Source organism: Tetrao urogallus (genome assembly GCF_951394365.1).
Source record: "Tetrao urogallus genome assembly, chromosome: 2".
NCBI classification, from domain to species: domain Eukaryota; kingdom Metazoa; phylum Chordata; class Aves; order Galliformes; family Phasianidae; genus Tetrao; species Tetrao urogallus.
Window position 1 is genome coordinate 92,563,134 of NC_136814.1, and position 21,470 is coordinate 92,584,603.

The window sequence follows — 21,470 nt, forward strand, 5'->3', positions numbered from 1 at the left end:
GTGTGTGTGAGTATTGTCCCTCCAGAATCAGCACCTGAAGTTATGAGAGGAGACTTCTGTAGATGACATTGGTACTTGGCATTCTGAGCAGAATGTTGTGAGGTTACAGCATGTCTCTCTAGAAAGATTGCTTGTATTGCAGTCTGCTAGATTATAGCTAATATAAAATTGAGATTTTAAAAATAAAACTGTTACATTACAGCTTAGTGGATTTTTTTTTTTTTTGGGGGGGGGGGGACGACAACAACACATTCTCCTGAATCTCTTGATCCATGTGAAAATGTCAACATTAACATCTTTTTTTTTTTTCTTTTCTTTTTTTTTTTTTTTTTTTAAATAAAAATATAGCATTAGTTAATCCTGTATAGTATTTTAAGCTTTTCATTACGAGGAAAATAAGGTTCTGCTGTGTGACAATCTTATTGTGAATGTGAGTTTAATGCTAGGGAAGCAGTACTTCATTGCTAACTGTAACTATATCTGTGACTGTTCAGATGAGGGAAGGGTTGGTATCTCTTTTCTGGCCAGTTTAGGCTGAAATATTGGAAATAAGGAATTTTTTCTTTCTTCTCAGAAAGAGTGGTAATGTATTGGAACAGGCTGCTCTGGGAGGTGGTGAAGTCATTGTCTCCCTGGGGGTGTAGAAGAATTGTGGAGATATGGCACTGAGACCCATGGCTCAGAGGGTAATATAGGCCAGTCTTCCTGTTCTAGATGTAAAACTCACGCAGCTGTGTCAGGGCTATAAAAAGTGATATATGAATGCTTTCTCTTGAAACCCTGATAGGACTTTCAGCTTGTTTGTGTAGTAGAAAGCCTTGGTGAAAGAAGGACTGGAAAAACATGCCAGAAGTACATAAATAACACTTTTGTCTAAGAGTATTTCTATAGACCTCCTAAATATCAACTTTTGATGGTCTTTTCACACAAATTCCATTTCCATGCTTTGTTTTCAAAAGATTTCTTCACAGCCAGGAAAGCCATTTGACATGTAAGCTTAGGTGAGGGTATGTTTCAGATGTGAATCTTCTCAGGATTTATGGAAGGCTCTGATGTAACTTCACTGCATGATATAGTGAAATACATCTCCATCCCACTCTCACTGAGTTATGTGAAGGCTATTGTGTCAGACAATTTACTGGGCACAATTTCAGTGCTCGGACAGATGGGATGTGAAATTTCAGGCCTGCAGGTTGGTCTCATCACCTACTGAATTGCCTCTTAAGAGCACTATGCACTCCTAAGCAGCAGCTAAGTGCTGACATTTTTCAGTGCAAGCCCATGTACTAGATTTTTCTCCTTTGACCTTTCCCTGCCTACAGTGAGAAATAGTGAACGCAGAGTTGCCTGTCATTGATTTTACTTAATTTCTTTCTTGACTAAATTCATCCTGAGCTTTATCTTACCCACTGTAGCACCAGAACAAACTGCTGAATGTGACGCTACATATTTCACATATGCCTGTGTTACATGCAACCTGACACATCCTTCTCGTGCTGTGTGGGTTATAGCATGCAAAAATATATTGTGTTCATAGAAAGATGTTGCATACGTTCAAAAACTGTTGAAAGTCTGTGGAATTCTTATAATTGTTTATTCATTCTTTTGTTTAGGAGTCAGTGACCTGTAAGTGCTCATTATGAAGACAGATCTGGTTTTCTTGGTGACTCTAATTAGCCTTGCCTTCCTGTCACTGCTAAGGTCTGGATATCCTCAACATATTGCAGAGGAGTCCTGCTCTGTTCAGATTCTTGTCCCAGGCCTCAAAGGTAATGTGGAAGTCTACTTCATCATTCAAATGCTAATCCTTTCTTTCTAACAGGCTCATTTGCACCACTGGTGGTTTCTAAACAAGACAAAAAAAGTATGTTTTCTATTTGTCCAGTCTGTAGCCTCCTTACACATGAAGTTTCAATGTCCTTAAGAATAATTAGTCTGTTAAAATTAACATGGCATAAAGAATGCATGCCAAAGTTTCCCAAACTTACTCCTGATCATTAATGCTTGCTTTTCTGATATACATGGCCTAGTTTTTTTTCTCTCTGTTTATACTCATGACTGACACAAAGAGACCGTAAAGTCAGGCCCTGTGTTATACCTTGAGAGATTTTCATTGCCATTTTGCAGTGTCCTAATAGGAAGTATTTTGTATGTTATGCTCTTATACTTGCCTTCCTTTGGGCTAAATTTCCATTGGTTTTAAATGCTTGATTACCTTTTAGAGGAAGTCAAAAATTAAACTTAGGTTTTAGCACTTTTACATTTTCTGTCAAGTGAAGCAGCATTTTTCAAAAATATTCCCCCAAACTATTGTGCAACGAAGATGGTATAAACTGTTGATCCTTCTGCAATTAAACATGTACTGAAGTACCTTAGGTAGGAAATCAACATTTGGGAGGAACTAGCATTTTAAAGCAACAACATCCACCATGGTGTGAAATCCCAGCCCCGTTACTAGGTAAGTCAATAAGAGAGTTGTCCATCATGGAGGCTGTGGTATTTCTACTGGAGTGTAATGTTCCAGTTGAGAAGAACAGCACTGGTCTGTTACATCTAAGTCTTCTGAGGTATGACTAAGCCTTGAATAAATTTGTTTCACTGAGACATTTGCTGTGGAGTAAGCATAAAATAATAAAATCTTTATGTAATACAAAGAACAATACAACCAAGGTAAATATACGTTGTCCAGACTTATACAGATCATTCAAATGGTGACCATACCAATGGGAACCAGAGCTTTGAAATGGCTTTTCAGGTCAGAGAAGTTGTGCGGCTTTGACAAGTTTTGTGACTACTTTGCCTTAGTTTCCCTACTTGTGTAATCCGTCAAAATTAACACCTTTAACTATGATTTTTATGAAAGGGCCATTATTGCTGTTATATGCAGCTTAGGCTTTTTTTTTTTTTTTAGAACATTTAAGCAGTACAATAATAATCTTGGCCCTTTGCCAAAAGGAAACAGCGAAGAAGGCTGAAAACCATCACGTGCCAATGATTTCACTCTGCTTCATGCATTGAAGGCATTGCAGAAGTGAGAGAGATTGATGTACAAATTTAGTGAAGCACAAAATGGCTTGATGCAGCCCCAGTTGATGTGAAGTCTCTAAAAAGCTATCAGTGCCCCAGCTACACTGTCAGGGGGCCTGGCACTGAGCATTGGTATTGAAATACTGCTGTACCCTGCTGGCACAACTCCAACCCATTTCAGTGGCCAAGCTTTACTTTCAACTGAGCGCTGGTGTGGCTGTGTGCCCAAATTTCAGCTCCCCCACAATGGGGTTTTCTCACTGCAGCTGTTAGATTTCCCCCTGCTCCTTCTTGGCTGAGCAAGATCTGCAGAGATGGAGCAACAGAACCCTGCTCCACTGCTAGGCATGAGCTAGATGGGACTTGGGAAAAAGGAGGTACTGGGAACCTGTGGGAGAATTTATGGAGACCATGGATTGTGTGAAAAGTAAAAAGAGAAGGTGGAGGTGATGCAGAGAATGGAGCCCAACTGGCGCCTGAGGGAGAAAGACACCAGGAAAAAGCATCCGAAGTAGGGGAGTGAAATGAAGAAATTTTAGAAGAACGGGAAGAGATAAAGGGAAGGAGAGAAGAAGGGCACAGAGAATGAGAATGAGCAGAGAGGCTGGAAACTGGAGAAAAAAAAAGACATAATAAAATAACACAAAGCCAATTAGGACCCTACAGAACAAAGGATGTCGGAAGGGGAATGAGATGAGAATGGAGGTGGAAATGGAAAATGAAGAAAGCCAGTGAAGAAACCCAGAATAGAAAAAAGGCACAAATGAGATTAAGGTCAGCAGCTTAGGTCTGGGACTGATATATTTTTTTGCCCCCTAAAACTTCAGCTGTATAAAGGAGAAAGATGAAATGAAGGAGGGAAAAGTACTATGGCTCTGAGAATCCAGACAACAGAATGATCTGTGTTTTAGAAAACCAATAGTATTAATAATGGGAAAGTGCATTTTGTGTGAAGAAGAAATGGATAGCAGTGTCCTAATGTATTGCTTACTACATTGTAAAGAAAAAACATTACATGGAAAAATCCTTTAAACCCTTTTTTTTTTTTTTTTTTGGTCATCTTCTTTTGTCTCCTTTCCATAATCTAAAGCAGGAATTATCTCTAAATTGAAGAATTGAAGAAATATGAGTTTGAAGGCTGGACTGTTTGGTGGATAAAGTGTTGGTTGGACAGCGGTCATAGCCAGAGGGTTTCTGTCAAGGGTTCTCTGTTCAGATGGAGGTTGGTCAACAAGTGGCATCCCCCATGGATCCATGTTGGGACTGCTGGGCTTGTTTAGTTTGGAAAAGAGAAGACTCTGAGGAGACCTCATTTGGCCTTCCTGAACAGAACTTATAAACAGGAGGGGGATCAAATTTTTGTGCTCTCTGATAGTGATAGGACAAGGGAGAATGGTTTTAAAATAAAAGAGTGGAAATTTAGTTTATATGTTAGAAAGAAATTTTTCACTCAAAGAATGGTGTGGCCCTAGCACAGGCTGCCTAGAGAAGCTGTGGATGCCTCATCCCCGAAGGCATTCAAGGCCAGGCTGGATGGGGCCCTGAGCAGCCTGATCTGGTGGGTGGCAACTAGCCCACAACAGGGGGATTGGGACTAGATGGTCCTTAAGATCCCTTCCAACCTAAGCCATTCTGTAATAATTATCTTACTCACTGACATACAATTCACAAAAAGTTAATGCTACATAAATAAAAACAATATTCTTTTTTACACCCTTTCTTGATGATACTACTCACACAGAAGTAATGGAAGGCAGTTAGCATCAGCCAAGGAATGCTTAACAGCTCATGTAGTTAATATTTGGTGTGCTATTTTTATTACAGTAGATTGTGTCACTTGAAGTAGGAAGAATGCAAACAGAATCAGAGACAAACCCTGTCCCAATGAATTCACAAGAGCATAATGACAGCAATAGTAAGATTTACTGTATGAACTGTGAGAGATCTCACTGAGAGATCACTCTCAGTGATAACAGTACGGCGCAGTATCAGACTTGCATCTGCTTGCTAGGTCCTGCTGCCCCTCAGTTCAGCACTAGGGCTTGATTTCTTCTGGGATTGTGGGGCATCACAATACCATGGAGCACTGCTGGGCATCTTGTCCTGTCACTGCAAAGCACTGGGAGATGCGCTGTGTGTATGTATAGCGGGGCTGGGGCACAGGAGGCAGGGGCAAGGAGGATGCTGAGCAGGAGGAATGGCTGCAGCTGGAGAAGGAAGCCACAATGCAGCTACTGAGTGGGAAGTACAATTGCATGACCCCAGCCTCTTGCACTGAAGGGACAGTGACTGTCCAGAAACCAGAAAGGGGACTGGAAAGACTATGTATCTTTCTCGAATTTTAATTATTTGTTTATTTACTTACATAAGTCAGTATTCAAAAGTGAGAAGTTGATGTTAATTGCTGATACATAATTTCTTTTCTAAAATTACTTAGTGAAAAACCTTTTTTTTTTTTTTTTGTTTTGTTTTGGCTGTGACACCTGCACAATGGTCAGTGCACATACAGCAAAAACAAGGGCGTAGCACTGCAAAGCTAAACTGACCACTGCTCAGTTCCTGATAGCAAAGGTCTTGCTGCTTAAAACAAAATAACAAAAACTTGCTAAGTAGTCTGTAGCAGGACCTGTAATGGGGTAATCTCTTCACAGGCAAAGTTTCTTAAACACTCTCACTAAGGAATGCGGTGTCATCTTATTATAGGAATAAATGCAGGCAAATGTAATGGCCTGAAGCAAGAGTGATCTATTTTATTGATCCCTAATGTGCAGCTTTCACTCTGAAGAACGTGTAAAGCAATAGGCTGTAATAGCCTGCTCTGAGCCTCCAGAGAGCAGGGAAAAGTCATTGTCAGGATTTATCTTTGGGAAGCAAAGAACTCATAACCAGCCCTGAGGAGGGAAAGACAATCATACAGAACCTATTGGTTACTTGGTAATAAAGAAGTGGTGTTCCCAAATGTGCCAAATAATAGCCTGTTTCCTACTAACAGTATTATTCGCTGGGGATTATGTGGAGTTTGTCCTCATTAAGGTCAGAGAGTGGCCTATTTTTGCATGTCTGAAGACAGGAGAGTTGGTCTGGAGCTTGCTGGCAGCCTGAAGAAGGAAACAGATGGAGGGCTGAGCCACCTATGTGTACAATAAGGAGTGAGTGCCGGAGGCTGCGAATCAGAAATGTGCAATTTCAGCTTGTTTTTATGTGTCATTTTTATAGTCCTTCTCTAAAATGTACCTTCCAGCTATGTCACAGAGCTTGAGGGGAACAAGATAACCACTGACCTTCTTGTTATGGTGCTTGCTTTGGCTTCCTCAAGGGCAGCTGATGCTCACTCTCCTCTCCTGTGCTACAGAGCTGTTGTGCTAGCTCCAGATTTTTGATCTTAATGTTTTCTTTTCTGTGGAAGCTGTAGAAGTTTCTGTTCTTTTACATACTCTATTTAATAAAGATAGTTATTTAAATTGTTGTCTTAATTTCAGCTGGGACAGAACTGTTTCCTTCAGGGTGCCTGGTGTGATTCTATGTTCTGGTTTTAGGAGAAAAAAAGTGTTGATAACACACTGATGGTTATAGTTGCTGCTTTGCGATGTTGTACAGAGCAAAGGCTATGCTCAGCAAGGGGTCCATGTTGCTGGTAGGGAACAGAATTAGCTTAGCTGTTTTCAACTGGCCAGTGGGATATCCCATACACATATCCCGTGTGACATCACATAGAAGGAGTTTTGAAAGGAATGGGAGTTCATCTTTTTCTCTTCTGCTGCTTGGGTGGGTAGCTGAGGATCAGTTGTGCGATGATGAGCAATTGCTTGTGTATCACTTATTGTATACGTTTGTATAAACATGTATATAAATAGTCATAATATTATCCTTTTCTCTATCTTAGTAAGTAGATTTATCTCAACACATAAGTTCTTCGTTTTTTTTCCCCGTTCTCTCCCCTTTTCCACTGGGAAGGAGTGAGTGAGCGAATAACTGTGTGGTGATGAGCAACCTGCCAGGTTAAACCGCAGCAATCATTCTTTAAATTTCTATTTGCCTAAGAGTTTTTTAAATTTATATAAGTGGAAAACAACAATAGTAGGGGACAAAACAATTTATGCGACTCCAATGAAAGACACCAGGTAGGCACACTGTGTGGGAACTGTTGAATCATGGCCTGAACCACTGATGGATCACCTGGGACAAGGACCCAGTCAGCCCTGGGACACAGGTGAAGGCAATTCAGCTGTGTGACTGGAAGGAGTGGAGCCTGGCTGCAGCTCTCTTAGACCCCATTTAAGGGCTGACAGCTAGCTGGGGAGGGTTCTCTGGTTGGAGATCCTTCCTTGGTGAAGCTTTCCCCTGTGAACCTAGAGTCTTCTGATACATGTGAGCAATCTTCTTCCTTTATAGCACCTTTTTATCATGCTGATCCTTCCATCGTCACGCTTTTGTTGCAATGCCTTTCCCATTGTATTGATCTGTCCAATTGCTCCATACATATTTTTATGTTTAAATATGCTCAATGCATATAATGTGACGCGAGTCTTGTGAATATAGTTAGTGATTACTTTGTGGTGATTCAAACCGTGACAATCAGAAGGCGTGATATATATGTGTAAGTGAGAATGCAGATTAAATAGACAGTTTTCCACGCTTGGAAATGATCCAGTAAATGATGGATGTAGCAGTGCTATCCTATAGATTTGTTCTCACTCAGTACTTGATATAAACTTTTTTTTTTGGTAATTTTAAGTTATGGCTATGCCATTTTCACTTGGGACTTAAACGTGTCCTCTGGTATTCTTTGCTATAAAGAGGCAATGTTTGTTGTGTACTGAAGATGCTCTTGGTGAATGTGGAAACAGGAGGTTATGTGTTGAGTTGAGGCCTGATTCTGAGGCTTTTTCTTAACTAAATTGTAGTGTTGTCATTGTAGTGTTGACTGGAGCCTTGAGGGTTCAGAAACTTATTGACTTTGGTTTTGTCGGTGTCTACGTTCATTGCAGGAAAGTCTATTCTCTGTGCTTCAGAGCTCTCAAGATATGTTTCACTTGTTTTTATTTTTTCTCTCTTTAGTAGGTTTGTATTTTCAGCACAGAAAATGACGCTCTTGTCACTAACGCCAATAGAAAATAGTTCTTTTTTTTTTTTTTTAATATGGTTCTTCTTTTTATTTCTTTTTATGTTAATAGGGGAGGCCGGAGAAAAGGGGGAGAAAGGTGCTCCAGGTCGTCCAGGTAGAGTTGGCCCTCCAGGAGAAAAAGGTAACATTGTTAAAGAAGATATTTTGAAAGTAATTCCTTACCAAATGCTGCCTTTTCTTGCAAGGCAATGATGATGGGCATCCTCCACTGGATGATTAAACCATTCTTAGATGTTTCCATGTACCTTATAAGCTTATTTGTAAACTGAATTTTGCTTTCAGGTGCAAAAAGTTTTGGAAATTTTTTTTTTTTTTTTTTTTTTTTTTTTTAAGTATCATAATAACCACTGTAAATGCAATCCTCAAATTAAGGCAGAGGGAAGAAATCATGAGGTTTGCTTTCCTGGTTTCCTTCTGTTTGTACATATGAATATTCTCAGCACCTTAATTAAAACCATTGTGGGAAGGCATTAAGCCATAATAGGCAGGGATGGCCATCATTGATTTCACATTTCTTAGACCATAGTTCAGTGATATTTATGGGAAGATGGTATTAAAACTGTTCATGTTGTAGTTCAAAAAATATTTTGAGCTCTTGAGAGGAATGGAGTTCAACAATATTAAGTTATAGAGCTAGGAGAAAGAGCATTTCTGTCCTACAAGAAATTCTGTCTTTTCACATTTGTTCTCCTGAAAAAGGGAAAGTTGACCTTCAAGTGTTCTCCAGGAGATGCGTATACTAAAAAAAAAAAAACACATTAGGAATAGTCAAAACCTTTTATTTAAATACTAAAATGAAACATTTGACATTCCTATCATTAGAATGTCGGAGTTCTTACCAAACTGAATTTGCAAGCCTCTTTTCAAATCCATCACAGTGGTAATTCATTCTTCCTTTCAGTGATGTGTATTCTGTTACAAAGTACTTTTGGGCAGATACGGAAATCTTATTTCCGCAGTCTCCCTTGAGACCAAGAACCATGGGTAGAGCTCATCCCCTAAAATTCATTGAGAAACTTACAACTCCCTGAGGGGTGTGTGTGTGTGTGTGTGTTAAGTCTGTGTACTTTACTTATGGAGATGTAGCCTTCAAAGACAACTGTCATAAAAAATTTTGGAAACTAAAATTTTAACTCCTGCAGGGTAATGCAGCATGAAGAGAAGTAAAAGTACTACAGAATAACTTTGGTTAAAAGGTCATATAGAGGTCTCTAGTCCAATCTTCTGCTTAAAGCAGGGCAGGCTTCAAATTTAGATGAGACTGCTCAAGGTTTTTGTCTGGCTGACTTCTGAAAATCTCGAAGGATGGAGATTCCACAATCTTTTTGATTGGCTTGCTCTCCAGTCTTGTTGTGAAATATGTGTTCCTTAAGGTCAATCAAAATTTTCTTGCTTGCAGTGTGTGATCATTGTCTCTCGTCCTTTTGCTATGTATCTCTCAGAAGAGACAGGTGCATCTTCTCTGCAAACTTCCTGTACTGGAAGAATGAAATTAGGTTTCCGCCCTTACCTCTGTCTTCTTTAGGCTAAATAAAAGGATTTTCTTCAGCTGGACTCCAGTTTTTTTTCTCTCTCTTGTTTGAAGGTGCAAAAATCTCTGGGTCCTTTTCTGCACAGCAATTTTCTAGGCAGCCATTGGCCACAGTGTGCCTATGCATCCCAGGTGTGGAGCGTTTCAGGGTCTGACTGAATTTCCTGTCAACAAATTCTTGCAGCTTGTCAAGGTCATCTGACTGGCCTCGCTACTCTCCAGCACACTAACCACTCCTGGGATTGCCAGCAGACTCACAGAGGCTGCCTTCCACTCCTTCTTGTCGCTGATGAAGATTTTAAACACTGTTGGTCCCAGGACCAACTTCCTGAAGAGTGGCACTCATAATCAGCTACTGATTAGATTTTGTCAGCCTTGCAGCAGCTCAGCTGAATTTTTTAGCACCCTTGGATGCCTTCTCACCAGTGCTATGGACGTGTGTCCAACTTAAGTATACTTAATTGTCGGCTAACATGGGTAGCATCTCCTCCCCACTTTCTATCACCAGATGTGAGATCCAGTAGAACACTTTGCCAGTAAAAACAAAAGCAAAGAAGGTACCAAGTATCTCAGCATTGTCCATCTGTTTTATCATTGTTTCCTTCCAATCAGAGTGCCTGTGCTGTCCTCAGTCTGATTTTTACTGCTGCTTTACCTGTACTGTGTTTCAAGCTATTTTCATATACCCAGCCAAGATCAACTCCAGCTGAACTTTTTCCTATCTCACTTCATCCCTGAATACCTAAGGAATACTTCCATATTGTTTTTTATTAGCCTCTCTGTGTGCCCAGCCTAACCTGTGTGCTTCCATTGTGCTTGCTGTCCCATCATATCTGAGTGGCTGATGTCATTAAGTAGACTCCCAGTTTCTCCTGTTTGTTTCCCAGGTTATAACCGTTTTTCACTGGTATTTCAGATGGGCAAGTGGTCATATCACCTTTTTCATGGGGACTTGGAGAATCTCTCCCATTGTACGGTCTTAAATATTTATTTCAGCTTTGCATTTTGTTGAATCAATTCCACAATGTAACATTTCATTTATATAATTTTATATGCAATATTGCATTTACTTAGAAAATCATTCTAAGGAAAGCTCAATTCTAATAATTAGAATAATTAGATAAATAATTAGAAATTTCCAGTTTTCGTATGTCAGTATGTTCAAAATATTGATGTGAATGGATGAAGAAACATTGAAGTGAACATTCACTGCAAGAGAAATGTACATAAAACAGAAAAGAGATGAAACAAAATTGAATATTAATGCATTCTATATCACATTTTTCCAGGGAGCGCTTTCAGTACAATAATCCTTACTGTTTCTGTAGCCACATTTTTTCTGCTTTTCTCTTGCTTATCCGAATTTGACTTGACATGTGTATAGACTTGTAATATTTAGTAAATGCTTCATTTTAGTATAGTAAGAAATTTCACCATAGTTTTATCAGAAATAACCACTTCAGCATCTGTTCCTGAGCAGATTATCAAATATCCGTTTGTGATCTGCTATTGGCTTTGCCTTTTAGCACTATTTTTGTCCTCTTGGGCATATAACACTAATGCCCTTGATAGTCTTGGCTAACTATTTTAAACTCGCAGTTGGTATAAAGCTTAGTCTCATGATCCAGATACTTAACACATAGCTTAGTCAATAATGAAAGATGAATAATACTATTGTCTCACATTCCATTTGTCCCATTCTGTGAGCACACTTGGATGATCACAGAAGCTCTGTTTCTGTTCAGTATGCTGTTAAACTTCAGTCTTGATGTTAATGCATATGGCCCCCTGTAGTTTTTAAGCATATTTTTATTGAAGCTTGATAATTGATGTGTTATTGGGCTAATATTCATCTCCTTCTATGGATAGAAACTGCTACATTTCATTGTATGTCACTACTATTTGAATAAGTGCTGGCTTACACGAGGGAAAGATTATAATTCTTCTGTTTTGGTGTTAATTTACAATATCAGAATCACAGCATTTTTTTTTTCACTTTCCTTTCTCAGTTTTGTTTCTTAGGCAAGTTCATTGTAAGGAAACTCGCTTAGTTTCTTGAATTTAGAAGTACAATAGTCAGTGAATAAATAAAATACATAAGAAAGGGTTTTTTTTATGGTACATTTGACCTGCAACGAACACTTCAGAATTAGAAAGTGCTGCAAATGTTTCCATCGTATTCTTTCTTCATAATATTGTCATATTTTAGTAATTCAGACCCTCATAAACATTAAAACTTTCTGATGCTTTCTTGAAATAAATCTGTTTCTGCGTGTCCTGATGTTTCAGGGTGACATCAGATATCCCAATGTCTTTGGGCACTGATTAAGGTTAAATTCACTTACTTTTGCCGTTGCTTTTAATTAATTGTATAGGTCAATTATGATGCATAGCGTGTCAGCAGAATATAAAACTGTGTTGTCCTTATGAAAAGTGTAGACCACTGGATCAAGTAAAATGTTAAGCACAGTCGTATGATATTCTTGGGATGGGACCCAACAGTCTCTACCTCTGCAGTGTTAACACAGCCTCTGGTGTGACTTCACAGAATTGCAGAGGTTGGAAAGGACCTCAAGAGATCATTGAGTCCAGCCCCCTTTCTAAAGCAGATTCCCCGCAATAGTTCACACAGGTAGGCATCCAGACAGGTCCTGAATATCTCCATAGCAGGAGACTCCACCACCTCTCTGAGCATCCTGTTCCAGTGCTCCATCACCTTTACTGTAAAAAAAAGTTCTTCCACATGTTGGTATGGAACTTCCTATGTTCAGGTTTGAGGCCATTGCTCCATGTCCTATTGCCACATGCCACCAAGAGCCCGGCCTCATCCATTTACCTCCCACCTCCTTTTAGATATTTATAAACATTTATCAGATCCCCCTTCAGTTGTTTTTTTTCCTCAGGCTGAACAGACCCAGGTTACTCAGCCCTTCCTCGTATGGAAGATGCTCCAGGCTCTTTTTCAGCTTGTCAGCTAATGTTTTCCCAGACAATTCTCAGACATGTTCTGGGAACTAACACAATGAACAGCTTGCAACTGATTACCTTATTTTGAAGAGAAAGATGATTTAGGATTATGGAGTGCACCATTCTCGGCCAGCTGGTTCCCAGTGCTGGGGAGCAGTCCCAGGCATTTAGTTTACTAGTACAGACATAGCCTCTAAGTATGAGAGGGGAGTCATTAATTTAACTGGATTGGATCCAGAGTGCTCAGTCATTTGTATAATCAAGTTCTAAGGAGAGGTAATAACGTCTTAATTTATATTTTAATATTACTGATTGCTCATTAATATGTAATCAATCAATCCCTTACATTCTGGAGTCAACTTTTACATGAATTTATTGCTCGCTAAGGAGCACTGCAGGCAAAATTCCACATAAAAGTCCTGACATTGGCAGCTGCGGATTCACAAAGTGGGTATCTAATTCAAAACTATCTTCCAAATCCAACTGAAATCAGTAGGATTTTGAGAAAACCTGTACTAAACGGAGTGGACAAAATAGGCTTCAACATAGGCTTCAGTGTAAGTAAATATATAGAATAGGGACCTTAGGGATACACTGTTTAATGTATATTTACGAGTCGCCAAACAATAGAACTGTTGCTTAAAACTCAAACACTACCCTGAAATCCTTAGCAGCAGAACTTCAAAATGATTAAGACTTTTTCACTGCTTTCCTATACTTATTTTATTTATTATTATTTTTGGTACTACCTTTAGCTTCTGTTACAAATTTTCTAGTCTTTCTAATTTCTTGTCAGTATAGGTAGCTGTTAACAGTTTCCTCTTCCCCCACCTCCATTTGTTCTCAGAGCTTTTAAAGATGCATTTTGTTGCTAAACTACCTGTCTCACATGAGTGGGGTGGATCACTGCTAAGAGATGTTTTTCTCCATTAATCACAAGAGAAACTTAGATAAATAGCTTAAAAACCTAACTTTCAGGTGGCTAATGCTGGGTGAGACGAGTTTGTCCCAAACACGTGAAATGCCACGTAGGTATTCAGAATTTTTGGATTTCTGGTTGCCAGTAGTTCTAAAAAGGGAAGATACTTGAATAACTACTATGCCATAACATCATTATATCTTTTAAAAATACTTTTTATTCTCATTTAAGTCAGGCTAAATATTTGCACTGGGAATACTGGCTGCAAGACTAAGATGTACTGTGGAAGACACTGTACCTCTGTATCTTTTATTCTTTTTTTTATTCTATATTTTATTTATTCTTTTTATTCTGTATTCTTTTTGTAAGTATCTTCTGCTGACTGCTGTCAAAGATGGCACTGGAGCTGACAGAGTTTTGGTCTGGCTTGGGACTCTTATGATGAAAGTAGATCTTTGTGATGTCCACTATGTCAAATTATAAAGAATTTGTCCCTCATGTTTGGGAAGTAAACTACTATTCTCTTTTTCTCTTTGACACGACTCAATTCAATTTAGCTGTGAAATGGTGAATTTGAGTTTCTACTAGATTTCTCTTTCTGGCACCTTCTTTTTTAAAAGTAGTTTTATGCCCTATTTTCTGTTCCAATTAGTTCTGTCTGAAGAAACTGGCCATACTGTATGAACACCCCTTTTATAGTGTTGCACTGAGCCAAAGCCCTCATCTTTTTACCGGTTGTGCGGCCCACCATTCATCTCTGGTTATTATTTCTTCTCTTGTTTGTGAAACTGACAAGGCCAACAAGAAGATCAATTAGAATTCCTTTCTCTTCAGTTCCCCCTAAAATCCTTTATGTCTTCTATAATTGGTTCCAATGTATATCACCTTCATCTGAGAGATGACAGATGACTTGCTTCGTATTCTCCATTCTAACTCTCAGTGAAGCTTCCTACTTTTGGTCTATGGAGACTTAATTTCTTTCATTGTCCTCATTTCTTTCCAGCTCTCACTTCCTGATTTCATTAAGACTCTTTAGGCTGCATTTTTGGCAATCATAGGGCCACTGAAAAGGACTTTTTAAAAGGTTTTAAAACTTTTGAAACCCTCAAGGCAGATGGGTCTCTCTTGAAGCTATCTGATTTATTCTGCAGAAGAAGCAGAATAAGCAAGCCCCTGGAGTAGAAGCTGGGGTTACTCACTGTAAGAGAAAAGCTAATCCAAACACCTCTTTAATGAGCACAAGGGACTTAATGTATGTCTTTGTTGTTTGAGGTAGCGCACTTTTTACTTCTGAGCAGATCTTGTAGTTCTTATTGGCAATTACTCTGTAAGTTGTTCATCTTCTGGGCAGTATTTATGAGAAAGAATGTGATGTCCTTTTATATATTATATTTCATTTATGTGTTATAGACATATGTTTATTTCATTTCAAATATAGCGTCTGACATTACTACTGTAATCCCAATTTGGAAGTTTGGAATATTTTTGAGGTTTTTCAAGGAAATACTTTCTGGCTATGCTATCTCTATTGGATAAATATCCACTAGTTGCAGTCAGTATTTTTCTAATCTGCACAATTCCTTGGAAATATGTCTTTGAAGCAAACCATGAATCTATTCTGAGACTGAAGCAATATCCAGAAAGTAAATCAGCAGCTGAGTGGGTTATTTCCATTCTTTCAGTAAGAATATAATGAATAAGAGAACAATTTTGCGGTCTTGAAGATAAAAATTTGAGTAGAGGCTGAATCTCATCCTTTTTGGAAACAAAGGAAAACTGATTGTAGGACTTGCCAGGTGAATTAGACCAACAAGCCATAGAATGGCTTGGGTTGTAAGAGACCTCAAGGATCGTCCAGTTCCAACCTGCTTGCCACAGGCTGGGGCACCAACCTCTGGATCTGGTGCTAGACCAGGTTTCCTAGGGCCCAATCCAACCTGATCTTGAACATCTCCAGGGCTGGGGCATCTACAGACTCCTCCGGGCAGCCTATTCCAGCACCTTACCACTCTCATACTAAAGAACTTCCCCCTGACATCCGAGCTAAACCTTCCCCCCTTCAGCTTAAAACCATTCCTCTTTGTCCTGTCACTGTCTACCCCTGTAAAAAGGTGATTCCCCTCCATTTATAATCCCATTTTAAATATTGGAAGGCTGCAAGGAGACCTCATTGCAGCCTTCTCTTCTCCAGGCTGAACAAGCTCAGCTCCCTCAGCCTGTCTTCATAGGAGTGGTGCTCCAGTCCTCTGATCATCTTAGTGGCCCTCCTTTAGACCCTCTCCAACAACTCTACACCTTTTCTGTACTGGGGGCCCCATGCCTGGACACAATACTCCAGATGGGGCCTCATGAGGGCAGAATAAAGAGGGACACTCCCTGTCCCTGCTGGCCACCCCTCGTCTGATGGAGCCCAGGATACCATTGGCCTTCTGAACTGCAGGAGCACACTGCTGGTTCCTGTTCATTTTTTCCACCACGTCCTTTTGACCTTTCTCATTTGACCTCTTTCTGAGTCATATGCCTTCGGCTGATGGCTGCTTAAGAATTTTTGTAGTAATGAGGAAGACATCTCCGGTGGTAATCAATTTATATTCTGAAACATGTCATTAAGTTAAAGGTAATGATGAAGTCAGTCATAAAATTATCCAGTTTTAAAAGTATAGAAATTAAGCAGTTGTCTGTCCTGGTGCATTGAATCCCACATCCTGACAACAGATCTTCAGTTGTAGTTCCAGAACTGAGGCTGAGCAATGACAGTTTATAGAGTTTCAGTTAATGGATCCTTGTGGTAGATTTTCCTCTGAATACATCTGATTTTCTCCTTGGTCTTTTATAGCAGGGTAGTGCATAACAGGCATTGCTTTGAGCAAAAGGAAAAAAAAAAAACACCAGAAAAACAGTCTTAACTGAAACAACTGCCTCCATATTTCCTAAAGCAGTCTCAGTCTTGTGTTTCTTCACATGGGATCTTCAGGAGGCATTTGTCTTCTCTTCGTAGTCCCTCCATCTCTTCTCTCTGTTAATGTTGTGTGGTACAGTAGGGAATCTACCTCATATGATGTAGTTGTACAGCTCTGCAGCCTCCAAGCCATGTTTTTTCTTGACGTTATGATACAAAGAGGCTTAAATCTGAATGGCAGAGCATTGATTCACTCAGGAAAGAGTATCACCAACATACATGGATATATAGTATTGTTTCCTGAGTCTCCTTAAGGCTATAGTAGCAGCAGAATTAGGCAAACTGACAAATTTGCTAAATAGTCACTGTAACAGACTGCCAGTTCTCATTCTGTAGGTCTCAGAAAGTCTACATAAAGCAAGAAAAAAATGATAGAATGAGGCTTTGCTATTATAGGCTAAGTTCTCTCAGATTTACGTCATTAACATAATTATTTTTCATAATGTTTGAGAAATGCCATACAGAAAAGCTGCATGATGTAACAGGCAGGTTTCATCTGTTTTATCATTTGAGCTCTGGAGGAGCTCAGCTCTATTACATCAATACTTGGACTATGGCACACACTTTATTAGTAGCAATGCTTCTGCTTGGTCTGTAAAGACAGTGATGGGAAAGAAACTGTCTGTTCCACTGCAAATTCTCCTGAAGCCATTCTAATATTTGCTTCATATTGCAAAGGAAGGTACAATTCATAGAAAAGAGGCTGAAGTCAGGCGTAGTAAGTGAATCAGGCTGTCTTACATTTGATTTCTGGCTATACGTCAGGGATATATACAGATAGGTGGCTGTGGCTGGTTCAAGCAGATTTGCTGACAATTTCAATTCACCTTGAGAGGGGGGTGATTGGTTTTAATTTGCAAAAACACAGCTAAGAAAAATGATTTTTGAATAGCTTTTTTTGCTACAAGTGCTGTTTGAAGTATTCTACTGAAGCATGTTTAAAATTAGTAACATCTAACATTTCTGTTTTGTATCAGACTTCACATTTGTACAAGCATGTGCATGTGCTCAAATATGACTTCCATTCATTTTAATTTTTCTTTAATATAGTCTTCGAATGTAAGAAAGAATGAAGATGCGACTGCTACGGAAAAATTAAGCAACAAAGCCCAAATTCAGCCTTACTGTAACTCAGCTGCAGTGGAGTTACTTCACAAGTATTTGTTGTGCTTGGACCCCTTAGGTCTTTTCAACTCCATAATACATTGATCCGTATGTTTTTGATGGGATCCTCCCTTACTGTCAACATTATTTTGGCATGATCATCTGATAGAAGTTTGTAAAATGTTTTTCCAGTGGATCTCAGCCAAGATCTGTTTTCATTTGCACCTGCTTACTGCTTTAAAGTCACCTGGAGTGAATTGAACTTCTGAAGTTCAATGAATGTTGGGTTTATAGCGTATATTTCTTCACTGAAAAATCTAGTATTGCAAATATGCTGGAATCTGAATTAATCAGAATACACTGTTAATGTGTTTTGTCTTTTGGTACATGTAGGAGAAATGGGAGACAAAGGACAGAAAGGCAGCATGGGACGGCATGGAAAAATTGGTCCTATTGGTTCAAAAGGTATGCTCCGTGCAATTGCCTCTCCATTTGTGTTTTAGATGAAAAAATGTTATCATCTGTGTTTGGTTAGCTACTCTTAGACTTCATCATAGTTGGCTGACTGCAGTATGAGATACTACTTATTGGCTGAGATCTGTTGAGCAGTTACTTTTTGTTCTATAGAAGCATTAAGATTTGAGCATCCTGGTTTATGGTTAAATTAAGAGCTTTACATCCTAACAGATAAGTGTGGACAGTTAAGAGGAGTAGATAGGAAGACACTGTATTTTGGTATCCTTCTAGGAGCCACAGTACTTGAATTCTGATCTCGCATACGCCACAGGGTTGGTCATTTGGACCAACCATGTTTACCTAAGCATCTGGATTATGAATCTAGATTTAGATTGCAATATAGTGTATATGGCCCTTTTCGTCTACAAGATCTGAATTTATTGCTTCTGTGAAGTTCACAAAAAAGAAAGTGATATCAGTACATATTCTTTTCATTCATAGGTTTGGTTTGCCTTTTTTGTGGATTGACTGGGACAGAAACATTTTTATTCTTCCTTGGGCATTTTTCTACTTTTCACACTTGCCTGTTACTAGAGGGAGAAAAAAAAAAAAAAAAGTGTTTAACTATTAGTGAAAAAGCCTCCTTAAATTTATATTCTTTTTCATATTTTAGGTGAAAAGGGAGATAATGGTGACATAGGACCACCAGGTCCTAATGGTGACCCAGGTAACCTATGGCATACTTTGTCTACGATGTGAAGGATTTAAGAACATGCAGGCATCATCACAAAAAATGTGTCTTTTAAAATACTGAGAAAAATCATGATAAATAAATATTTAGATAGCTACTCCTCACAGTGATATTTTCAAATTACTTAAAAAAAAAAATAATAATAATATCGAAGATGCTGGACATGTAGTGTATTTTTTCAAACAGTGTCTCAGAGCTACTCAGAGGTTTGGTGAATACAGTGGGAATGAAGTGCAACTCTCAGTATCATCCACCACTGATGGAAGGGGAAATCTCTGTATAGTCTGCTCAGGATTCCAGCCAACACAAAGGAGCAGGTCAGAAGATCATGCCCCTCCACTGGGTATCATTGCAGGAGCTTAGCAGGAATAAAGGTCCTCCAGAAGAAAAGGTGGAAGTCTGGCAAAAAAAAATAAATGTAAGCCTTAGAAAAGTGGCTCCTGATTTTGCCCATTTTTGTTCCTTCCTAGCAGAGTGCACTAAAGGTGCCTCAGTTAGTTTTCTTATGAGAACATAATTTGTCACTCAATTCTTGAGCCAGGTATTGTCTTGAAGGGCAGTCTTATAGTTCAACTACATGGCACTTAGATTTAGGTATCTACATGGAGTAATTGCACAGTTAAATGCAGATTTGAATAATTGCATATAGAACTGGAAACTGTAATTTATTCTCTTTTTGAGATCTGAACTCATAGAAGTAACAATTATCCTTTTAGTATTCTTGTTCAGATTATCTTTGTCAAATCAATATCAATTTGGCATAATAGATGTCTTTCTGCTCTTTGACTGGAAGAGGTACAGTAACTTCTGTATTTGAAAAGTACAGAATTACATTTTACAGCTAATTATGTGCAATACATGGTTAGAACGTTAGCCTTTTTGATCTACTGTTTTAGATTCCTTATGAGGAACAGGTGAACAAGAAACTGTAGATTTTTGCTCTGGATAAAGTGCTTTTTGGAAAAGACCGAAGATGATAATTTCACCCAAATATGATGTTTTTAGTGTTTTATTTTGTTTTGTTTTGTTTTTTTGACATGGGATATCTCTCTGTGTTCAGATTAGCCCTAGTTACACAGAACTGAAGCTTCAGAGGAAGGAGATGTCATGATTAGATTCAGACAACTGTGAGAATCATGATGGCACATATTAGCAAAGGCTACAGGTTTCGGACCATTACTTGTGAAGCAGACGTCCCCTAGGGCTGCCCAGCTGGGCCTTTTCATGAAGTTATTTAGATAATTACTGAATTTAGACACCTTTTTGACTTCAGCATGTCTGTTTCATTTCATAGGCATCCCCTGTGAGTGTAGCCAGCTAAGGAAGGCTATTGGTGAAATGGATATCCAAGTGGCCCAGCTGACGACAGAACTAAAATTCATAAAAAATGGTAGGCTAACTTTATATATTTTCCTTTCTCATTGCTACATTTTAATGGTGAATTGCTCGTAGAGAGTATCGCCATGCATTGGATTTGTGAAGTTATTTTGGGGTGTACAGTAAGTTGGTTTATAGAAATGCGAGTGCTCACTTTTCAGCACTGCCCTCCCCCGCAGCTGTTGCTGGTGTGCGTGAGACAGATAATAAGATTTATCTGCTGGTGAAGGAAGAAAAAAGATACAAGGAAGCCCAGCTCTACTGCCATGGAAGAGGAGGGACGCTGAGCATGCCCAAGGATGAGAATGCCAACAATCTGATTGCCTCGTACATCAACCAAGCTGGGCTCACCAGAGTTTTCATTGGGATTAACGACCTAGAGAAAGAGGGAAATTTTGTCTATTCTGACCGGTCACCCATGCAGACCTTCAACAAGTGGCGCAGTGGGGAGCCCAACAATGCCTACGATGAGGAGGACTGTGTGGAGATGGTGGCATCTGGAGGGTGGAATGACGTTGCATGTCATATTACCATGTATTTTGTGTGTGAATTCGATAAAGAAAACGTGTAAGCTTGCTGGCTCTTTATTTTAAGAAAAGTTTTTAAGCAGGTTGTATAAGTTAGCCCATGTTTATAGAGTACAAGTAATATTTTACACATATGTGACATCAGTGTTGTACAGCTGTAAATACAATTTAGGTATTTCAAATATCGGTATTTACCCTTCAGAAGGGAAGAGCACTGATGAGTAAGATATAGATTGTTTTTTTTCTGTAGAAGAGCGTATGTATTTAGAGAAAACTGTAGTTTGGGGCTAAATTCTGCCCTCAAAGCATTTAACATGTGTGATGGTGTGAATTTGGCCTCTAGTTTTCAGAGTGATCATTTCTGAAGAAATAGATTCTTAATATTCTTTTACCTTAGCAAATTTAATAGTTATAGATGTTAATTGCTTGTAGCACTACAGGGATACTCCAGCAAGAAAACAAATAATTTGCATACTCCAGTTAATTAGCACAAATATTACTATTTTTTTGGGATGTAAAGGTGTTACAACTCTTTTTTTTTTTTTTTTTTTAAGTAGCCAAGCCTTGTCAATAAATTAAGAGTCCTGCCAATTTTGTACAGTTTCTTTATTAAAATATTCACAGATATATCATGAGAAGGCCCTTCAGTAAACAGTTTTAGTGCTGGCGGAGGATTAACTTCATGTAATTCAGTACAGAAAGAGGGATCCATGCCAGATGAGTGCTT

The 21,470-nt window shown here is 38.9% G+C and overlaps 1 protein-coding gene across 1 annotated transcript; it reads left to right on the forward strand.

Moving 5' to 3' along the window:
* Positions 1-1,639: 1,639 nt before the first annotated feature.
* On the forward strand, positions 1,640-20,787 carry COLEC11 (collectin subfamily member 11; the record flags this gene model as incomplete). Its single annotated transcript, XM_079550219.1, has 6 exons — positions 1,640-1,769; positions 8,202-8,273; positions 18,026-18,097; positions 18,762-18,815; positions 20,134-20,229; positions 20,396-20,787. 6 exons carry the CDS (start codon positions 1,640-1,642, stop codon positions 20,785-20,787), a joined length of 816 nt encoding a protein of 271 aa, XP_079406345.1.
* Between the last annotated feature and the right edge of the window lie 683 nt (positions 20,788-21,470).